The sequence below is a fragment of the Moschus berezovskii genome, chromosome X (genome assembly GCF_049115385.1).
Source record: "Moschus berezovskii isolate FMDL1 chromosome X, NW_MosBer_1.0, whole genome shotgun sequence".
Lineage (NCBI taxonomy): Eukaryota > Metazoa > Chordata > Mammalia > Artiodactyla > Moschidae > Moschus > Moschus berezovskii.
The window spans coordinates 126,482,245-126,497,853 of NC_142488.1; the positions used below are offsets into that span (position 1 = coordinate 126,482,245).

The following is a 15,609-nucleotide window of genomic DNA, read 5'->3' on the forward strand; positions in this document are numbered from 1 at the left end:
TCTCTGTGCCTCAGTTTCTTCATCTGTAAAATGGAAATAATAATATGACCATTCCTCACAAGGATGTTAGAAAGATGGAATGGAATAACCCACTAGAGTGCTTAGTACAGGACGTAGAGCATGAAATCCTGGTAGTGTTTAATTTGTCATCATCATGTTTGGATCCAGAGCCTGAAGGCTTTGATTCTGCTGCCAGTTCTGTGACCCGTCAGCTGTGGGATACTGGGCACATCATTTAAGTTCTCTGAGACTAGAAAATGGGGTGACACATCTGTGCATTATCTATCCTACAGTGTTGGTGTCAGGACTAAATGCATTGATGTTTTGCTGGTGATTTGTAGATGGCAATTGGTTACATAGATATAAAGTATAATTATGATTGTAGTTGTTAACAATAGGCCTGTAGTCAATTGTGACATTTGTTTAAAGGTTTCAATGACTATGTACTTTTCTTTTCCGTTATTTGAAACAGAGAGAAGGGCAAGGACTGGCTACAATTTCCCATGTACAATACAGGTAGGAGCTGAGTTTATTCAGAGTTGGTACATTTACTTTTAAGTTTCTTTCCATTTAATTCTGTATGTGTAGCCTGTTGGTCAGAGCTGTCAAAGGGAGATCAAAGTACCTGCTGGTTATTTTGCAGATGCTGTAATTGGGCTCTTGCCTTCAAGAAATAAGTTGCTTCAGTTGGTCACGGCACAGCCTAGCAGCCTGCCTGCTGCCTCTTTGTAGTGAAGAGAAAATGGGGTCCAAAGTGGTCATAATTTGGGGATAGGGCAATAAAGTGTTGTCATCAAAAAACTCCATGAAATACGGAGCAGGGAAATTGCAAAACAACCTTGAAAGCAGCCTCGGTCCTGTTCAGGCTCGTGGTCCAGGTCCTCCTGGAACACTGGCTATTATTGCTGTTCTGCTTGATGCAACCCAAGAAGGACATATAGACCTAGAGGGGTGGGATGGGGCTGGGTGGGAGGGAGATACAAGAGGGAAGGAGTGTATGTGTACATGGAGCTGATTCACCTTGTTGTACAGCAGAAACTAATACAACATTGTAAAGCAATTATACTCCAATAAAAAAAAAGAAAGAAAAAGGACGTATAACTACAGAAGGCTCATGGGAAGGTCATTAAAATATTCAGGGTGCCAAGGGTAGAGGGTCTGCTCTACTCTTGCAGCAAGAGGAGAGGTTTAAAAAGAAAAGTCCTCTTCAAACTGAGAAGATGAAAGCTGAGAAGAGATTGGCTGCCAGTGGAATGGGTAGTATGAACAAGGATTTCACTAAATATGGATCAGTGGTGGGGATGGGGCGGGCGTGGCTTCGATTGGACATAGAGAGAAATTCTGAGTAAACACAGGCACATCTGACTTTCAAGAGCTGATAGGGAATATAAGAAAGTACTCCTCCAAAAGATGGGTCTACAAACGGAAATGGAGAAAAAACATAGGTAAACTTGTGAGTCTGAAATGTGCTTTGTAATGGAAGATAGAGATACTGAGAATGTCTGAGGACCTCGCTATAGAGCTTGAAGTTAAGGGCAGCCCTGTTCTTTCACACCATATCTTTAATGGACAGAACGCTCCAAAATAATATATTTAGGTCTTTGTGACCTTGGTTAAGGCTCAGTTTCTTCATCTGCAGAATAGGGGTAATAATAGCACTACCTCATAAGGTTCTTGTGATAACATGAATTAAAACATGCAGAACAAGAGCTCTACAAATGTTGGTTACTATTATTATCATCATTATTATTTTATTACAGAAATAGGCCTTCTGCAGAACACAGTTTTCTAGACTAATTGAGCATGTGCCTATTTGCCTTCTTATTGAGGTAATGACAGATAAATTAGAGACCAGAAGAGTAAAAGGTTTTTTCTGAATGCTCCATCTTCTCTATTAATTATCACAAACCCCTAGAAATTGCATAGCTAGTCACTTTCAACATAATGCAAATGTTACTGACTGTTCTTTTAAAAACGGGTTTTGAGTTGTTTGTTTTGGATATGAGAAAATTTATCAGATGACTTCAATGTGCTGTACTCCATCATTTCTGAAGATTTGCCACTTAATAGCTGTAAAATGCTTGATATTTATGGACTACTAATTAAGTCATCTACACAGAGTTTCAGCACCGCAGGCCAAGTTGCACTCTGTGGCCATATCTGCAACATCTTTCTCTTTTGCTCTGCTTTTTAGCTGTCTTTTTCAGGTCATCATAAAGGCCACCTCTTCTTTAGCACTCACCAAATTGATTAGCAGGATCGAAAGTAAAATACATGGCAACCTCATGCATGGAAACTTCACACAAGATCAATTGATATTATCAGTAAAGTCTGGACATGCTGTAGTGAGAAAACTAGGTAATTTGGGTGAGTGTTTTCATATGAATTAATTCCTTTTTTTATAAAGTTCCAAATGCATACATAACAAGAAACCCTGCCTTCAGAGGGTGAGAGAAACTGTCTTTAAGTTCCTTTCCACATCCTTGGTATTCATCTTGCCCTGACAGCCTTTTTACCTGGAATAGCTTGTAAAAAAACCAGAGTACCAGAGGAGTTAGTTACCAGAGACCATCGACCTGCTCTAGATATTAGCAGCAGCGAGTTCATCAGTGGAGTAGGAGCATTTTTCCTCTTGCTTAAATACTTAGAGAAGGAGAGGAAGGTGTCTTATGTCCTTAGAGAGGAGACTGTGATGGCTGGGCAAGGCTTGTTCACCTGCTTCTCTGGCCACCCTGATTTCTGGAGTCAAACAAACCAAGTGGGTGGTCAGTAAAAACTGGGACTTTCTCACAAATCTTAGCTCAGGACACATCTCCCTTTATGTGACAACACTTGGCAGCAAAACTTTGCTTTTAGCATCAACATCAGAACAGAGTACCCTGATCTATACTACTGATGATGAATACATTGAATTTATTAAAACCAAGTCCAGCCCAAAGTCCGTTAAGAAAGAGAAGTCAGCCTTTAGTGTCTGGTCACTGCATCCCTAACTATTAGCAACTGCACTCAAAAGGAGGGCATTCGGCAGGTGGGGACTTTCGATCTTTACATCTCTTTGTGTGGCTTGACTTTTTTCAATGCGTATGTACCATTTTAATGAAACCAAAGCAGAAAAACCATCCTGTCAAGTGGTAGTTTTAAAGCAAAGGACCAAATGTGAGATTGGACTGGGAGCCTTATTTTTAAAAAAAGACTCAATTTAATGTTATTTTCAACCTGCTTTAAATTGCCTGGTAGAAAAGTTTCCCCTTTTATTTGCTGATGTTTATGTGCAGGGTAATAATGATGGGTGGTAATGGATGTTCATGAAATTTTAAGTGCCTTTTGCCCTTTCAAATGTGCTTTCATTTTCTCTGTAGAGCCTGGAAAGTGCAAAGCCGAAGAAATAGCCTCTAAATACAAAGGGACATATAAGTGGCTCTTAACCAACCCTACCGAGACAGCCCAAACTAGATGCATAAAAAATGAAGATGGAAGTGCTACTAGACTCTGGTATGCACCAGCTAAGTTCTAATTGCTAGTTGGGTACACAAAGATCTGCTTAATTGGGAGCATGTTTCCAAGTCACTTGTCTGAGCACACCTCCTCCTTCCCTTGAGTGCCCATCTTCCTTTCTTTCACCTTTTGGGTCTACTTAAGCATACACATGCCACATAATAACAACCCAGAAAAAATTTCAAGAAGACAAAAGAGAAAAACAAAACAAAACACCCATGATCCTACCAGCTGAACACAGCTGCTTTTAGGTGGTCATATTTTTCTTCCATGTAGCCTTTTATGCGTTTTAAATTTTGTGTAGTGGTATTCACCCTTCTTATAGCATAATGTCATTTAATCTTTCACTCAGTGGTTTATCAAACATTTTCCATGCTTTACATTTATTGTCTTAATGACCTTTTAAAAAACCTGCCTCAAAAGCTACCTCGCTGATCGCTGATGGGCCATAATAATTTACTAAATCACTCTACTATTCTTGACTTTAACATTTTCCTTTTGTCATCAGCCCCTCTTTTCTTGCTCTTTGCTACCGGTTTATGCCATTAACTTAAGTGCGCAAACCGGAGGGACAGCAGGTTTTGATAAAAATGTAAAAGCTGTCTTTTGGAAGGTGACTGAGTCCTACCTCTTCTTCCCTTCATCTAGTCACTTAGTGAGTCGTGCAGCGTTTATGGTCACAAACAGAGCTCACATCCGCCCTTTCCTTTCTGACCCCCCTGCCACTCACTGGGTGTCTACAATTAGAGCAGTCTCCTGGTCTTCTAAGCGCCCACTCCTTCCCAACCCCCAGCTCTACTTCACACTGCTGCCAGCATAATTTTCCTGAAGTATGGCTGCCAGCATGCCGATTTCCCACTCCAGTTCTATATTGCCTTAAGGAGCAAGTCCAAAACCCTAAATAAAGTACTTAAGACCCTCGGGCCCCTTTCCTTCCCCCCCAGATGGACCGTTGCCCTTCTGGCCTTGCAGCTCTTTCTCTGCTTGTGCTATTTGCTCTCTGTGGTTGCGGGGAGGGGGCACTTTCTCTGTCTTTGTTCTTTTAGTGCCCAGCTCAGCTCAAAAGCTACAAATAAGTTCTCCTTGCTTGGTGTTTCAATAGATTCAGTTTCATTTCTACAGTGTTTCCATTTCATATTTTGCCTAAATGTAGTTACATTTACAATCTCAAAGCACTATGTTGCGAGCTCCTCAAGGAGCTGTACTGTCTGTCTGTAGTACCTACTACCAGTCCTAGAACACAGAAGACTCCCAATAAATGGGTTAGCTGATTTGCAATGAACTGGCTTGAATTGGATCGGGCATAGTGCAGGGTGGATAATGAGGGCCAGTGAACCACAGTGGGGGCTATACTAACTGTTTTGAGTGATTGAACATGCTGAAATAGAGACCACAATTCTAACAGGAATTTTCTCTTAAAGTGAGGGTAAGAGGCAAAAGTGAGGGTAGAAGTAATGTCCAGAGGGGCAAAAATCTCTGCCTTGACTCTTGGTCTAGTGGACGTGGCCCAGCCCCATTTTTGGGCTCTCTTGCCTGTCTATGCTTCCTGCATGGAAACCCTAGATTCACTTGCTCCCCAGGAGCGAAGTTTTCTTCACTGTACAAATACTGGGTTCCTACCTTTGCCATCTCAGCTAGGAAGTTGGCAGTAGGCTACGGGGAGGCATGCCAAAGACATACCATGTTCCTTCACCATTCACTTTCAAACTATTCTGACCTCATCTTTCAATGATGAAGATTCTGTTCGTCTCTCCTCTCTTTTTCAGCTCAATCAGTATTGACACTGGCAAATCTCACTGGGAAAAACCAAAGTTTAAACAATGCAAATTGCTTCAAGCGCTTCCTAATAAGATTGTGGATCTTGCTAATATTACAATAAGTGACGGAAAGACTGTTCTGCACACATTAAAGAAATAATGGATCCTCAATTTGTCTACTTGACCTGAGATCAGAGAGAGTACAGGCAAACCTCCCATAGGTAGGAAAATCTACCTGATAACAATCCAATTTCATAAATGAGGTAGTTACTGGTGGTGAAAGTGGGAGTGGAGCGTGAGAAGTCAGAACTGTCAGTGATTTTTGTTTCATAATATTTTCTATTTTATAATGTTTGGTTAGTTATTTTTGTTTTAATTTTTAAGAGTTTTAGTAGATAATACTTCATATAGTTCAATATTGAAAATATAAAAACAGTATGCTGTGAAACCTCTCCCTCCCACAGCTGACCCCAGCCATTTAGTATCCATGGAGATATCTATGCATCTATAAGGAAGTGTGCATGCGTATCTATATTCTTCCTCCCTTTTTGTACACATAGTGGAGAGTGATATACACGCTGTTCTGTACCTTGCTTCTTTCTCTTAATTTTATATTGCAGAAATTATCGTATTAATGTATGAAGAGCTTCCTGATTTTTTTTCACTGCGTTGTATTAACACAGATATGCCCCAATTGATTTCTTTAAACTGTTGCCTATGGATGTCCATATGGATGGACATTTAACTTGATAATTACACCTTGTTTTTTAAAAAACTGCTGTAATGGATATTGTGCATGTGTCATTTTGTGCAAGTATGGTATGCTCGAAGCATAAATTCCCAAAAGTAGAATTGCTGAGTCAATCATACTTTTTTCAAGATAAATTATTTTTATTTGCTATGCCAAAATTTTTTGAATTGATAACGCTATACTCTACATTAACATTTCTTTTTTCTTACTTGCTTTATTTCTTCTGGCATTTTTGAATACTGGAGTGGGTAGCCTATCCTTTCTTCAGCAGATCTTCCTGACACAGGGATTGAACCGGGGTCTCTTGCATTACAGGCGGATTCTTTACCAACTGAGCTATCAGGGAAGTTTTAAAATTGAAGTATAGTTAATTTCGACTTATCTGGTTGCTCAGTGGTTAAGAAGCTGCCGGCTATGCAGGAGCTGTGGGAGACGTGGATTCGATCCCTAGGTTGGGAAGATCCCCTGTAGGAGGGCATGGCAATCCACTCCAGTATTCTTGCCTGGAGAATCCCATGGACAGAGGAGCCTGGCAGGCTACAGTCCATGGGGTCACAGAATCGGACATGTCTGAAGCGACTTAGCATGCATGCATGCATAGTTAATTTACAATGTGTTAGTTTCAAATGTACAGCAAAGTGATTCAGCTATATGTGTGCATATATATAAATTTTCAGATTATTTTCCATTGTACGTTATTATAAAATATTGAGTATAGTTCCTTGTGCTATACAGTGGGAACTTGTTGTTTATCTATTTTGTATATATTAGTGTGTTAATCCCAAACTCCTAACTTATCCCTCCCTGCTTCCCCTTTGGTAACCATAAATTTGTTTTGTCTCCGAGTCTGTTTCTGCCTTATAAATAAGTTCATTTCTCTCATATTTTAGATTCCACATATGAGTGATATCATATGATATTTGTCTTTGTCTGAGCTACTTAGCTTAGTATAACTTGTAGGTCCACCCATGCTGCTGCTAATGGCATTATTTCGTTCTTTTTTATTTGTTTGTTTGTTTTTAATTTATTTATTTTAATTGGAGGCTAATTACTTTATATTGTTGTATTGGTTTTACCATACATTGACATGAATCTGCCCGGGTGTACATGTGTTCCCCATCTTGAACCCCGCTCCCACCTCCCTCCCCATCCCATCCCTCTGGTTCATCCCAGAGCAGCAGCCCCAAGCATCCTGTATCAATGCATGATATTTCGTTCTGTTTTATGTCTGAATAATATTCCACATATATATACCACATCTTCTTTATCCATTCATCTGTCAATGGATATTTACATTGCTTCCATGTATTGATTATTGTAAATAGTGCTATGAACATTGGGGTGCATGTATCTTTTCAGATCAATACTTTTCATGATATCAAAATGCTCTCTGTAATAGTTGCACCAGCTTATACTCCCACTTACAAGGTGTGAAAGTACCCGTTTCTGAACATCTTCAAATCAACAAGCATGTTATCTGATTTTTGGATGTTTGTGATTTGATAAATTAATCTCAATGTAATTAAAAATTTTATGGAGATAATGACATAAAATTCAGCCATGTAATGTGTACAGTTCAGTGCTTTTTAGTATATTCACTAGATTGTGCAACCATCACCACTAATTCTAGAACATTCTAATCACTCCTAAACGAAACACCGTAAGTTCAGTTCAGTTCAGTCGCTCAGTCGTGTCCCACTCTTTGCGACCCCATGAATCACAGCACGCCAGGCCTCCCTGTCCATCACCAACTCCCGGAGTTCACTCAAACTCATGTCCATCGAGTCGGTGATGCCATCCAGCCATCTCATTCTCTGTCGTCCCCATCTCCTCCCGCCCCCAACCTTTCCCAGCATCAGAGTCTTTTCCAGTGAGTCAACTCGTCACATGAGGTGGCCAAAGTATTGGAGTTTCAGCTTTAGCATCAGTCCTTCCAATGAACACCCATGATTGATCTCCTCTAGAATGGACTGGTTGGATCTCCTTGCAGTCCAAGGGACTCTCAAGAGTCTTCTCCAACACCACAGTTCAAAAGCATCAATTCTTCTGTGCTCAGCTTTCTTCACAGTCCAACTCTCACATCCATACATGACCACTGGAAAAACCATAGCCTTGACTAGACGGACCTTGGTTGGCAAAGTAATGTCTCTGCTTTTGAATATACTATCTAGGTTGGTCACAACTTTCCTTCCAAGGAGTAAGCATCTTTTAATTTCATGGCTGCAATCAGCATCTGCAGTGATTTTGGAGCCCCCCAAAATAAAGTCTGACACTGTTTCCACTGTTTTTCCATCTATTTCCCATGAAGTGATGGGACCAGATGCCATGAACTTTGTTTTCGAATGTTGAGCTTCAAGCCAACCTTTTCACTCTCCTCTTTCACTTTCATCAAGAGGCTTTTGAGTTCCTCTTCACTTTCTGCCATAAGGGTGGTGTCATCTACATATCTGAGGTTATTGATATTTCTCCCAGCAATCTTGATTCCAAGGTGTGCTTCTTCCAGCCCAGCATTCCTCATGATGGACTCTGCATATAAGTTAAATAAGCAGGGTGACAATATACAACCTTGACGTACTCCTTTTCCTATTTGGAACCAGTCTGTTGTTCCATGTCCAGTTCTGACTGTTGCTTCCTGACCTGCATACAGGTTTCTCAAGAGGCAGGTCAGGTGGTCTGGTATTCCCATCTCTTTCAGAATGTTCCACAGTTTATTGTGATCCACACAGTCAAAGGCTTTGGCATAGTCAATGAAGCAGAAATAGATGTTTTTCTGGAACTCTCTTGCTTTTTCGATGATCCAGTGGATGTTGGCAATTTGACCTCTGGTGCCTCTGCCTTTTCTAAAACCTGCTTGAACATCTGGGAGTTCACGTTTCACATATTGCTGAAGCCTGGCTTGGAGAATTTTGAGCATGACTTTACTAGCGTGTGAGATGAGTGCAATTGTGCGGTAGTTTGAGCCTTCTTTGGCATTCCCTTTCTTTGGGATTGGAATGAAGACTGACCTTCTCCAGTCCTGTGGCCACTGCTGAGTTTTCCAAATTTGCTGGCATATGGAGTGCAGCACTTTCACAGCATCATCTTTCAAGATTTGAAATAGCTCAACTGGAATTCCATCACCTCCACTAGCTTTGTTTGTAGTGATGCTTTCTAAGGCCCACTTGACTTCACATTCCAAGATGTCTGGCTCTAGGTCAGTGATCACGTTATTGTGACTATCTTGGTCGTGAAGATCTGTTTTATACAGTTCTTTTGTGTATTCTTGCCACCTCTTCTTAATATCTTCTGCTTCTGTTAGGTCCATACCATTTCTGTCCTTTATCGAGCCCATCTTTGCATGAAATGTTCCCTTGGAATCTCTAATTTTCTTGAAGAGATCTCTTGTTTTTCCTATTCTGTTGTTTTCCTCTATTTCTTTGCATTGATCACTGAGGAAGGCTTTCTTATCTCTCCTTGCTATTCTTTGGAACTCTGCATTCAGATGCTTATACCTTTCCTTTTCTCCTTTGCTTTTCACTTCTCTTCTTTTCACAGCTATTTGTAAGGCCTCCTCAGACAGCCATTTTGCTTTTTTGCATTTCTTTTCCATGGGGATGGTCTTGGTCCCTGTCTCCTGTACAATGTCACGAACCTGCGTCCAGAGCTCATCAGGCACTCTGTCTATCAGATCTAGTCCCTTAAATCTATTTCTCACTTCTTGTTAGCAATTACTCTCCATTCCCTCTTTCCCCCAGCCCAATCTACTTTCTTCTCTTAATTTTATTGTGGATCATGGAGAAAGCAAGAGAGTTCCAGGAAAGCTTCTATTTCTGCTTTATTGACTATGCCAAAGCCTTTGACTCTGTGGATCACAGTAAACTGTGGAACATTCTGAAAGAGATGAGAATACCAGACCACCTGACCTGCCTCTTGAGAAACCTGTATGCAGGTCAGGAAGCAACAGTTAGAGCTGGACATGGGACAACAGACTGGTTCCAAATAGGAAAAGGAGTACGTCAAGGCTGTATATTGTCACCCTGCTTATTTAACTTATATGCAGAGTCCATCATGAGGAATGCTGGGCTGGAAGAAGCACACGCTGGAATCAGGATTGCTGGGAGAAATATCAATAACCTCAGATATGCAGATGACACTACCTTTATGGCAGAGAGTGAAGAGGAACTAAAAAGCCTCTTGATGAAAGTGAAAGAAGAGAGTGAAAAGGTTGGCATGAAGCTCAACATTCGAAAACAAAGATCATGGCATCTGGTCCCATCACTTCATGGGAAATAGAGGGGGAAACAGTGTTAACAGTGTCAGACTTTATTTTTTTGTGCTCCAAAATCACTGAGGATGCTGATTGCAGCCATGAAATTAAAAGACACTTATTTCTTGGAAGGAAAGTTGTGACCAACCTAGATAGTATATTAAAAAGCAGAGACATTACTTTGCCAACCAAGGTCCGTCTAGTCAAGGCTATGGTTTTTCCCGTGGTCATGTGTGGATGTGAGAGTTGGACTGTGAAGAAAGCTGAGCACAGAAGAATTGATGCTTTTGAACTGTGGTGTTGGAGAAGACTCTTGAGAGTCCCTTGGACTGCAAGGAGATCCAACCAGTTCATTCTAAAGGAGACCATTCCTGGGTGTTCATTGGAGGGACTGATGCCAAAGCTGAAGCTGCAATACTTTGGCCACCTCATGCGAAGAGTTGACTCACTGGAAAAGACTCTGATGCTGGGAAAGATTGGGGGCGGGACGAGAAGGGGACGACAGAGAGTGAGATGGCTGGATGGCATCACCGACTCGATGGACATGAGTTTGAGTGAACTCTGGGAGTTGGTGATGGACAGGGAGGCCTGGCGTGCTGTGATTCATGGGGTTGCAAAGAGTCGGACACGACTGAGCGGCTAAACTGAACCAAAGAACACTGTACGTGAGACCTACTTTCTTGACAATTTTAGAATGTACAATGCATTAGTATTGACGGCTGACACAATGTTTTATAGCAGATATCTAGAACTTATTCATCTTGCTTAACTGAAAGTTTATGCCTGTTGATTAGTAACTCCCCACTTCCCTCTCCTCTAATGCCTGGTCATCACCATTTTACTCTGTGCTTCTGGGAGTTTGACTATTTTGGGCTCCACATATAAGTGAGATCATGCATATTGATATTTCTGAGTCTGGGTTATTTCACTTAGCATTATACTCTTCTGTTTCATCCATGTTGCTGCAGATGACAGGATTTCCTTCTTTTTAAAGGCTGAATAATATTCCATTTTGTATGTATGTATACATATATATGTATAATAAAATTTTATTTATTCAATTACCTCTCTACAGACTCTTAGGTTATTCTCATGTATTTGCTATTGTGAATAATGCTGCAATGAGCAAGGAAGTGCAGATATCTCTTTGAGATAATAATTTTATATCCTTTGGATATATACTCATAAGAGGTATTTCTGGATCATATTGTAGTTCTATGTTTAACTTTTTATTATTTTCCACAGTGGCTGCAGCAGTTTACACTTACATAAACAGTGTTTAAGGATACCCTTTTCTCCACACCCTTGCCAACACTTGTTATCTATTTATTTCTAATAATTACCATCTCATTGTGGTTTTGATTTGCATTTCCTTGATGATTAGTGCTGTTGAGCATCTTGTCACATACCATTGGCCTTTTGTATGTCTTCTTTTGAGAAGTGTCTGCTCAAGTTCTTACACTATTTTAAAATTGGGTTCTGTGGGATTTCTTCCATTGAGTGGTTGGAGTTATTTATATATTTTGGAAATTAACCCCTTATCAAATATATGGTTTGCAAATATTCTCTCCCTTCTGTAGGTTGTCTTTTCACTCTGTTGATTATTTTCTTTGCTGTGAGAAGCTTTTAGTTTGATGTAGTCCAACTCACTTACTTTTGGTTTTGTCATCCGTGCTTTTGCTGTCACATCCATGAAATCATTGCCAAGATCAATATCATGAAGCTTTTATCTTATGTTTTTTTTCTAGGAGTTTTAAAGTTTAAAGTCTTAAATCAACTTAGAGTTGATTTTTGTGTGTGGTATAAGATAAAGGTCCAATTTCATTCTTTTGTATGTGGATATCCAATTTCCCATTTGTTGAAAAGACTCTCTTCGCCCATTGTATATTCTTGGCATCCTTGTTGAATGTCAGTTGATATATGGATTTATTTCTGGGCTTCCTATTCTATTCCATTGATTTATATGCCTGTCTTCATACAAACTTCATACAGTTTTGATTACTGTAGCTTTTTAATATATTTTTACATCAAGGAGTGCAATGCCTTTGATCTACTTTCTCAAGGTCAATTTGGCTGTTCAGGGTTTTTTTGTGGTTCCGTATGAATTTTAGAATTGTTTATTCTATCTCTGTAAAAAATGTCATTGGTTAGACAAGTTTGGTGAAGTCTGTTTCCCCTGCAGTGTACATCCTTTGATGCTGCTCCTTAAGATGAAGCCTTGGAGATGTACACATTTTCCTTGAACACTAGGAATGACTGTGGCTCCAGCTGAGTTCTCTCTATTTCTCTGATTTCCCCACTAAGATTCTGGCTGGCCTGCCTCTGTTGGTATCACAGCCAGTTGTTAACATCCTAGTTGATAGTTGATTGCTCTGTCATTTTTTACAAAACCCTAGGGTATAAATTGCTCCATAGTTTGATCCAATTAAAGTCTGTGCCCTTGTTAGGAGAAGAGTATTACCAGTCTTTGAGGCTTTTTTCTATCCTCCTCTGGGCAAAATATCTGTCCTATGGGGCAAGAGCTTGGGGGTAGTGGTGGTGATGAATATGCCCTTCACCAGGTACTTCACTAGGTCTTTCCTGTGCAACAGGAGCTGTGTGTGTGCACTTGGGCACAAGAGGTACTTATTGCTGACACTCAGCTGCTGCCACTGCCTAGTATGGATCTTCAACAACACAGAGTTGGAAAGGTGGGAACTGCAAACGTTCACTTGCCATCAAATCCACTCAGAATAGTTCTCCACCTCAGGGACCTGGGGGAGATGGTAAGTGCCACTCAACTGCCTAGCCCAGTGGAACAATTTGTTCGCAAGGCAGATCTGTGGAGGATGGGTGCAGTTCTTAGCTCAGATGCCATGGCCCACTTGCAGTTGACAAATTTCTGTAGATTTTCTTCAATAAATGCTTGTCAGTCTGCTGTAAGATCTCCCATCAATCTCCAGAGACTGAATGATTATCTTAGCTAACTTTGACCAACACCAGAGATCTCTCTTGGTGAATGTTTCCCTAAGCCTCTCCTTACTACACTATCCTGAAAGTCCTGCCTCTGGTTGTCAGTGTTTTTTAAATTATGCATAAAGTTTTCCACACAGAATTTTGGTTAATGCACATCCTGTCAGGCACTGCTCTACTGCATACAGTGGTTTCCTCCCATCATGAAGAGTTAGAAATTGAGATGTAGGCATTCCAGTTCAGTTCAGTCGCTCAGTCGTGTCTGACTCTCCGCGACCCCATGAATCACAGCACGCCAGGCCTCCCTGTCCATCACCAACTCCCGGAGTTTACTCAAACTCATGTCCATCGAGTCAGTGATGCCATCCAGCCATCTCATCCTCTGTTGTCCCTTTCTCCTCCTGCCCCCAATCCCTCCGAGCATCAGGGTCTTTTCCAATGAGTCAACTCTTCCCATGAGGTGGCCAAAGTTTTGGAGTTTCAGCTTTAGCATCAGTCCTTCCAATGAACACCCAGGACTGATCTCCTTTAGAATGGACTGCTTGGATCTCCTTGCAGTCCAAGGGACTCTCAAGAGTCTTCTCCAACACCACAGTTCAAAAGCATCAATTCTTCTGTGCTCAGCTTTCTTCACAGTCCAACTCTCGCATCCATAAATGACCATTGGAAAAACCATAGCCTTGACTAGACGGACCTTTGCTGGCAGAGTAATGTCTCTGCTTTTTAATATGCTCTCTAGGTTGGTCATAACTTTCCTTCCAAGGAGCAAGCATCTTTTAATTTCATGGCTGAGATCAGCATCCGCAGTGATTTTGGAGCCCCCAAAAATAAAGTCTGACACTGTTTCCACTGTTTCCCCATCTATTTCCCATGAAGTGATGGGACCAGATGCCATGATCTTAGTTTTCTGAATATTGAGCTTTAAGCCAACTTTTTCACTCTCCTCTTTCACTTTCATCAAGAGGCTTTTTAGTTCCTCTTCACTTTCTGCCATAAGGGTGGTATCATCTGCATATCTGAGGTTATTGATATTTCTCCCGGCAATCTTGATTCCAGCCTGTGCTTCTTCCAGCCCAGCGTTTCTTCTGATAAGCAGGGTGACAATATACAGCCTTGACATACTCCTTTTCCTGTTTGAAACCAGTCTGTTGTTCCATGTCCAGTTCTAACTATTGCTTCCTGACCTGCATACAGGTTTCTCAAGAGGCAGGTCAGGTGGTCTGGTATTCCCATCTCTTTCAGAATGTTCCACAGTTTATTGTGGTCCACACAGTCAAAGGCTTTGGCATAGTTAATGAAGCAGAAATAGATGTTTTTCTGGAACTCTCTTGCTTTTTGCATGATCCAGCGCATGTTGGCAATTTGATCTCTGGTTCCTCTGCCTTTTCTAAAACCAGCTTGAACATCTGGAAGTTCACGGTTCACGTATTTCTGAAGCCTGGCTTGGAGAATTTTGAGCATGACTTTACTAGCGTGTGAGATGAGTGCAATTATGTGGTAGTTTGAGCATTCTTTGGCATTGCCTTTCCTTGGGATTGGAATGAAAATGGACCTTTTCCAGTCCTGTGGCCACTGCTGAGTTTTCCAAATTTGCTGGCATATTGAGTGCATTCCAGTGTAGGCATTCCAGTTTAGACATTCCAATATCTTGCAAAAGGGCCAGGGAGGAGCCTTGAGGCAGTGAACTTCTGAGTCTTGTCTTTTTGCAGAAGATTTAAATTCGAGATTCTTGCCAGCGAATACCTGGAGGAATTAGAAAAGCAAGCACATCTCTGATGGTTTCTCGATCCAAAATCATGAGTCAGGGCAAGAGAGAGTGTTGCAGCTTGAAGTGAGTGGCCGGCAAGATAGAAAGGTCTGTGTTTCCTGCGGGCCTCCCTCCTTCTGAGTGACACATTTTTCTTAGACATGCTAACAGAATTTTCTATGTGGAAGAAAAAGTTAACAGACAACCATAACAACAACAAAAGCATGGCATTGGATTGGGATTTTTAGAAAATTAACTGTCAGAAGTCACTTTATTTAAAAATATCTGCAGAGAAACAGAAGTGTGAGAGGGTGATGTATATAACTGGAAAATAAACTATCAAATTTATTAGCTTTGGAGGAATCCTTCACCTTGTAAGGTAGAAGCTTAATGACAAATGAGTACAGTTAAGGAAAGAAAAATGCATTCACGTTGAAACAATTTTTCTTTAGCTTTCAATCTTGCCGATAAGTGTGAGATATCTTGATTGGAGAAAACTCATCAGTTCCCCACTTAAATTCTCAATTCACAAAACTCCTTAATATCACAGTTAGAAAAGCCACCCTTATTTCAAAGTTCTGTAGATTCTTCATTGTGCTGAATTTTTGTTACCTCTATGATGTTGAGGCTGCATCACTCTCTGAAGTTGGCTAGAACTTTT

General features: G+C 40.8%; 1 protein-coding gene across 1 annotated transcript in view; it reads left to right on the forward strand.

The window, feature by feature from the left end:
- The window catches only part of ADGRG4 (adhesion G protein-coupled receptor G4), a gene marked incomplete at its 5' end in the record, with an annotated part of 115,031 nt that overhangs the window by 49,624 nt on the left and 49,798 nt on the right, over positions 1-15,609 (forward strand). The window contains 4 exon segments of the mRNA XM_055437667.2: positions 463-516; positions 2,195-2,358; positions 3,360-3,492; positions 5,262-5,379. Coding sequence (XP_055293642.2) covers positions 463-516; positions 2,195-2,358; positions 3,360-3,492; positions 5,262-5,379 — 469 coding nt within the window.